We start from the raw sequence: 8110 nt of genomic DNA on the forward strand, positions 1-8110 counted from the left end.
AAGTACATTACAGATTAATACCGATCAATTAATTTTCATGTTATTCAGCTGTCTTCAAAAACTTAAAACTAAACAAACGAGATTATATAAAAATTTTGGTTGCTCCTTGGGATCTTTGTTTAAAAAAAAATTAAAAAAAAAATAAAACTCGATTTTGAACATGAATAAACAGATAGCAAATGAATAAATGATACAGAATAAATGAAGGAAATATATTGTATACAAAATTATAATGTGAATTTATTCTGTATGTGTAATGTTAATTATGAAAATCAGTTAATTAGTAAATCAATTTATTCTATTTTATTTCATATCAATCTGATATTTGACTAATTCATGTTTGGAGGGAAATTAGTCTTCACATTGTGGCGCCAAATTTTGGTGGGAAAATTCGTGCAAGTTGGCGCCAATTTAGTGGCATATATTCATAGCAAATTAACCACTTTAAAGCATCATAATCTCGCAATCGAATTCCATTTTCATACTCTTTTCCAAGCTTTAAATTTTTCTTTTTAAACCCCTGATCTTTTCAATATATTCAGAAATGGCTCCTAATCCAGATGCAATCTTTGATCATTTGTTTGACATTATTCATTTTAGTTTATTTATTTCCCACTTACTTTATAGTATTGGGGAAAAAAAGTTAGGGACACATTGCATGCTTATGGGCAATTACCTACAGTTGAAATGGTTTTTGACGATGAAGTTACAGTCTATCGTATGGAAAACGGGTTGCTATACGATGACAATCCGGTTGGTGGGCCTCCTCTAGGAATACTAGGTGATGCTGTCGGCCAAGCCAGAGATTTCACCCAATTTAGAATATTTATGAAACGACTAATTGTCGGATGTGGTATAACACAAACGGAGCATTTGATTGTTGGTCAGCCAGAGTTTCTTAAAAAACTCTTTCATCTTGAGCGCAATTCCTACTACAGAGAACATTTTATGTTCGAATACCTGCCAATGAATGAGAACGGAAAGCGTGTTCTAGAGATTGCTGAAATGCTTGATGATTTGGTTTCAAATGAAGAAACATGGACACCTACATCCTTCACCAAGCGTCCTGAAAAAATCCCCAAGATAATAAAATTTATTGACTTTGTTGATTTCACGTTGGAGGAATACACGTTATTTTCGAATTTAGTTATCTTTTAAATTTTTTGTGATTTTTATTTCATTAGGGTTTTAATGTTTATGTAATTTTATGATTCAATAATAAATTATTTTTCACTAAATATTGGTGATAACCAAAATATATATGTGTTATTACCTACATTATTGTGTAACATAGTTGTAATTTTTTGTTTTTGTTTTTTTTTTTTTTTTGTTTGACCAGACAATTACTACTATGTTAATTATATGCATAATAGTTACTTAGTTGGAAAAAAAATTGTTTACCTTTATATCAGTCAAATGACTTATTAAACCGTTTTTTAGAATTTTAAGATTTTAAAATATGCGATCCTAATTTTAAGGTAACAAAATTAAGAAGGTTATCACCATAACATGCGATATATTAGGAGGCATGATCAAAAGAAATACGGTAATTGTGTACTTCCTTATCTTTTATTCTCTTTTTTAATTCCATATCTTCAAACGAAATATATATATATATATATATATATATATATATATATATATATATATATATATATATATATATATATATATATATATATATTCATTTTATTAGGGTTTCAATAATAGTTATTTGCATGTATATTGGTGATGACCGGCCTTTTTATATGTAATTACATAAAAAAATGTGTAACATAGTTTATCTAGTTATGTTAGTTTTATGCTTAATAGTTATGAATAAAATTGTTTTCCTTTATATCAGTCAAATTTAAAAGATAATAAAAGTAAGTATCTTAAGCAATATGTTATATGGTAACGTTTTTCCTTTCATTGTGAACTTGTCCTTTTTTAATTTATTGGCGTTAACCTAAGTATATATATTCTATTTGATACGTAGTGGGCGATATGGTTAGTTCTTATTATGCGAAAATTAAGGAGTCATGACTTATCAAACAGTTTTTTTTTTTTTTTTTTAAAAAAAAAAAATAAATAAAATTGGAGATTCTATAATATTATTTCCTAATTTTAAGGTAACAAAACTAAGAAGGTTAACACCATAACATGCGATATATTAGGATTTGTGCTCAAAATAAATAAGGTAACTTTGTAATTCCATATCTTTAATTCCAGGACTTAACAAACAAAAGATTTTGTAACAATCTTTTTAAAATAAACTAAAATTGTTAAATATTTTTTGTATATATATATATATATATATATATATATATATATATATATATATATATATATATATATATATATATATATATATATATATATATATATATATATATATATATATATATATATATATATTAAACATAATATCTAAACATTTTTTTCTTCGTTTTACCAGAGAGTATATTTTATTTTTCAACTAAAGGGTTTATTTAATCAAATGGAGTCGGGAGGAGAAGAAGTTGTTGATACGTAGATTAATAATCTAGACCAAACTGATTGCTTTGAACCTGAGGTTGGTGACATTACAACATTTTTTGAATGTTTGTTTGTTACACGAAAAAATTTATATAAATATTAAATTCTTTGTTATAATTTTTTAGATTTTAATGATGTAATTCTTATTAAATGTTTTTTGACATGACTCATATGACAAGCTCAATAATCAAGTGGAAACTGAGGACCATGGAGAGGTAGTAAGTTGTTTAATTTGATTGGTATTATAATTATCTCTTATGGGACATTACCTATAACTGTCACATTTTCAAATCTTTCATTTGATACAGGACAGTGACAACGGAGACACGGACACCGATACTGATGAGATTCCTGCAAGTTTTCTATACCCTGACGTTTGGGAAAAACTTGGGACTAAGCTAGAAGACTTTATAATAGCAGAAATGAAACAATTGTCCTTTAGAAGCCACTGCACTTGCATTCAATTTTATAGGATGTACGCTAAGGTCAAAGGTTTTGGAATCCGTCGCAAGCATACAACAACAAGAAAAATTAACGGTCATCCAACTTCCCAAAAGCTTTGGTGTAATAGGGAAGGGTTTCGAGAAGCGAAACACTTCAATAGACCTGATGCAAAGCATCAATCAGTTTTAAATGGGATCATAGATCCGATTCATGGTACATGAAGGATTTTGTAGCTAAGCACAATGGGCATGACCTAATTCCCATGAACCAGATGTATTTCGAAAGGTTAGTTTTTGAAAATATGTTAAACCATTAAAAACTGTTATATACATGTGTGATAATGTAAATTATTTATAATTTTTTGTGTGTTTAAATTTATGACAGGAGCCATACAGAAGTAACCGAAGGTGATCAAATTCGTATTAAAGCCTTAATTAACTCTGGAGTGAAACCGTCCATCACAGTGAGAAATTTGGCACAAAGTGTTGGGGGAATACGTGAAGTAGGATTCCTAAAGAAAGACTTGTACAACACATGCGAGAACTTCAAAAGAGAAGAAATAAAGGACGAAGATACAGAAACTGTGTTGGCTTATTTACTTGGAAAAACAGCCTCAGACCCTTCTTTTTTTCTTAGATACACACGAGATGAACATAATGGGATAGATAAAATGTTTTGGTGTGATGGAATATGCCAGGGAGATTACAAGGCTTTTGGGAAGGTAATAGCGTTTGACACGACTTACAAAGTCAACGCATACCAGAAACCATTCGTTGTTGTCGTTGGAGTAAATCATCATAGGAAAACCGTACCCTCAGGTGTTTCTTTGATTGCAAACGAAAAAATAGACACATGCGAATGGGTGCTACAACAATTACTTGAGGCTGGTGGCAATGTTGCTCCATATACTGTTGTCACAGATGGGGAAAAGGCCATGGCTAGCGCTATTAAGACTGTTTTCCCACATGCGCATCATAGGTTATGTCTGTGGCATCTTATGCGCAACATCAAGGGCCACACAAATAAACGGTTTTGCAGTGGTTTTATGAAATGTGTAGACGGTGCTCGTACACCAGCTGAGTTTGAAGAGGCTTGGGAAGACTTAATAAAAGCATATGATGCAGTGAGAGATAAAAAGTGGGCACAAGATCTGTACAATGACAAGGAAAAATGGGCGGAGGCTTTTATGGTGGGACAATTTTATGCAGGCAAGTACATTCATTTATTAATGTAATTACATATATTTATTTTTATCATTACATATTATACTTACAAAGCGCTTACTAAGTTTAAATAGTGTTTGGTCATTACCTATATAACCCAAATAACACTTTGGTTATATGTATTCATCTGAATACGTTAATAAAAATTAATTCCTGTATTGAATGTAATCTACAGTACAGTGATGTGTCATTACATTTCAGAGTGTCGGATTAATATTGAAATAGGTAATCATTAGTAAACCTAAGTGTTATTCCAAATCTTTATTTGTAAACGACAATATATGTGATTTATTTCATTAAAGTATTGGTTAATACACATGTGTACGCAGGCAAGAGAAGCACTCAAAGATGTGAGTCCATGAATAGTACATTGAAAACAGTCATAACATCAAAAATAAGTGTTGTACTGTTTTGTGGAGTTGTATGACCAAGTCCTTGAGCATATACAATTTGAAGAAGATAAAGATGATTACATCTCCACACATACATTTCCAGTAATCACTGGGGTGTTGCCTGAAATAAAGACACAAGCAGCACGAACCTACACAAGGAACGTGTACCTTTTGTTTTTGAAGGAACTAAGTTTTGAATCAGGACACATTGTGACCAAGACTAAGGAAGAAAAAGGGCATCGTGATGGGGGCTTCAACCACTTTTTGGTTAAACGACTGTGTGAACAAAGATTGCAATTATGTTGTGTGTTATAACAAGAAACTGCAACAAATGGTTTGTTGTTGTATGAAGTACAACTCCTTTGGTTTACCATGTCGACATATGTTTGCAGTAATGAAGTATAAAGGAATGGTTGAGATACTAGCTGGTTGTATTCTTCGTAGGTGGACAATCAGAGCCAACTTGCATCTGAAGGACTCACTCAAGGAGCATGATTTTCAGAAGAGAAACGACCAGGCATCAGCAAATGGACGTTATGCATTCCTAACTGGATTAAGTGCACAACTATGTAGAATGGTTTCTTCATCGTATGATCGATCAACTTGGGTGAGAGACAAGTTAGCAAAAATACTCTTGGAAATAGAAAATGAAAAAATAAATCCCAAGGAAAAGGACATTATAAAAGAAGAAAAGGTTAAAAAAGGAAAAGGCAGGGGTAGACCCAAAAAGAGCGAAGTCAAAACCACTGAGAATGGAGATATGTTCCAGGGGGTTCATGATATTGGACGAGATGTTCATGATATCACTCACGTGGTTTGTAGAGTTCCTACAACATCTGAAACAAACACGACACCTGTCATCAAAAGCGGTGGTTTCATTGATCTATTGAAAAACTTCCTGCCAAGGACATACAATACTGGCGATGCAGCAAACGCGACCGATTGTTATGAAGTCAGTGCATTTGAAAAGTTTCCCACCATCTTTGATTAGGACCCAAATACTGATTTTTAGATGCCATAGTTTGTTTTAATTTTGAATTAAGACTTTTTTTAGTTGTTGAATAAGTTAACTTAGGTTTATATTGTAATCCAGTGACATAGGGTATTAACCTTTTTATTTATATGATATTGCATACTCTTTGGCATTGACAGTAAATCAGGTACTTTTGGATGCTAATATTTATATTTCTAATGTTTGAATACCTTATACAGCACAGGACTCTTTGGCATTGACATTAAAACGTATATGTTATAACCTTATCATGTTTATTTCTTTTTTTTTGAATAACTATTTCTTGTCAACCTTTTTTTATATTTTCTTGGCAATGACTGATATATGTATTTGAAATTACCGATGTGTTTCAATGAAAGTTTTTCCATTATATTTTTATTTCTTTAGAAACCACAAGTTTAGTTTAAATTAAGTAGTGTATGAAAGTTTTTGAAAAAAAAATTATTATATGAAATTGAATACGTAAGTAAAATTTGACATAAAATTATTGAAGAATCTTATTTGTTGAGGGTTTATTTATATTGAGTACTAATTGGCATTAACGATAACTTTGATATGTTATTACCTTATCATTTTTATTTCATATTTATTCCGTAACGCAGTACTCTTACAAACCTTTTTTTTTTTTATTTTATTTGCAATAATGGATGTTATATGTATTTTGGATTACCTATTTTTTCACTGAAAGTTGTTCCTTTTTTTTTTTAATAAAGCACATGTTTAGTTAAAATTAAGTATTATATGAAATTATTTCAAAAAAAAAATATAAAATATAGTATTATATGAAATTGAATGCTCATTGAAGAATCTTATTTGTTGTGGGTTTATTTATATTGAATGCTCATTGGCATTAACATTAAAATTTATATGTTATTACCTTAACATCTTTATTTCATATGTATTTCGTAACGCAGTACTACTTCAACCCTCTTTTTTTCCTTGGCAATGAATGATATATGTATTATGGATTACTTATTTTTGCACCGAAAATTTTTCCATTTTCTTTTTATTTTTTATAAAGCACAGGTATAGTTAAAATTAACTATTATATGAAAATCTGTGGAAAAAAATAGTATTATATGAAATTGAATACTTACTTAATATTTGAAATAAAAATATTGAAAATTCTATATATTTTGATAATGTTTCCAAAAAAACAAAAAAAATAAAAAATAAGAACAAAATCCTTTAAAAAAAAAGAAAAGAAAATAAAAAGATTGAAGTGCACAAATACACAATAGTGTATTCTGGATTCTGCGTGTTTGCAGTTGCCAAAGTAAAAAAAAATAAATAAATAAAAATAATTAAATCAAACAAAATTTACAACCGTCAATATCAAAAATTTACCTTTTGTGAAATGACCCTATATTCATATTCTGTAAAAAGGTCGGTTACTATTCACTCCCTTTTATCTCTCTCCATTAATGTCTTTCTCCCTCTAGCTTTTCCTCTAGAAATACACAACATCAAACTCCAAGCTAAACACGGTGAAGAAGGCGGCGATTGCGACAGCAACGGGCAACAGCAAGAGTAACTAAGGAACTACAGTCGTATACATTGTAAGTCACATTGACTGATTTTACTTTAATTTTGTGTATAGATTTTGAGAAAATTTGTGTAATGTGTATCTTCTTTTTGTGTTTTGTTTTTTTTTCATATAATTTGTATAAATTAGAATAATTTACCATGCACTTGTTTTGTTTATGTGTAGAAAGAATTTAATTTCCGTCATCTATAATTGGGTTGTAAGGTGTTCGATTATTGGTTCCGTTTGGTTTTTTTTTTGGGTTCTGTTTTATTTATTTTTTTTATTTGGGTTTTTTTTTTAATTTTTCTTTGTGAAATTATGAACACAATTTCGGGTTAGTGATTCAGTTTTGACTGGATGTGCCTTTTGTTTTCTTCGTTTTTTTATTTACAAATTATTTGGGGAAAATGTATTTTAAATTTCGGAATAATGTTGAAAAAACATAGTGTAAATGTGTACTTCAAAAGTAAGGGGGTTCTATGTGCGTTTGTGAAAAATATAATTTACATGCAATTGGTTATTTTCACAACTATAAATATGAAATTGATTTTGGTAGGTGTGATATGCTAGTTAATTGTGTGGTTCTTCACTCTGTTTGTTTAGACAAAGTGTAAGATTCATTTGTATGATAATTAGATAATTTTGAATGATTTTGTTTGTGTAACATTGGTAAAGGCAAACATGTCTACAAGGAAAAAGAAGTCAGGACCTAGTACTGCATCTGCACCTGTAGAAAAAACCTTGAGGTCATTCCCTATAAGAGGTTCCACAATAACGATGGTATAAATTTATATACTTTTGATTTCATGTTGTTATTTTTCATTATGGTCAGTAATTTAAAAGTTAAAAGTGTTAAAATTATCTGTATGTAGGGATCTTGGAATCCATTGTGTCAACTTGAAGAATTTGTTTCATTAGTAAAAGGTTTTCCAAGAGAGAAAAAGGATAAAATAGAGGCTATGGGTTTTGGGTTTCTGTTACACTACAACACTAA

General features: G+C 29.9%; 1 protein-coding gene across 1 annotated transcript; it reads left to right on the top strand.

Annotated features, from left to right (window-relative positions):
- The first annotated feature begins 3178 nt into the window (after nt 1–3178).
- Nucleotides 3179–5567, top strand: LOC145578069 (protein FAR1-RELATED SEQUENCE 5-like). Its single transcript, XM_081635468.1, has 5 exons — nt 3179–3246; nt 3346–4169; nt 4514–4534; nt 4617–4843; nt 4929–5567. Exons 1-5 carry the CDS (start codon nt 3179–3181, stop codon nt 5565–5567), a joined length of 1779 nt encoding a protein of 592 aa, XP_081491594.1.
- Nucleotides 5568–8110: the final 2543 nt, after the last annotated feature.

Source organism: Chenopodium album, chromosome 14 (assembly GCF_948465745.1).
Source record: "Chenopodium album chromosome 14, dcCheAlbu1.1, whole genome shotgun sequence".
NCBI lineage: Eukaryota > Viridiplantae > Streptophyta > Magnoliopsida > Caryophyllales > Amaranthaceae > Chenopodium > Chenopodium album.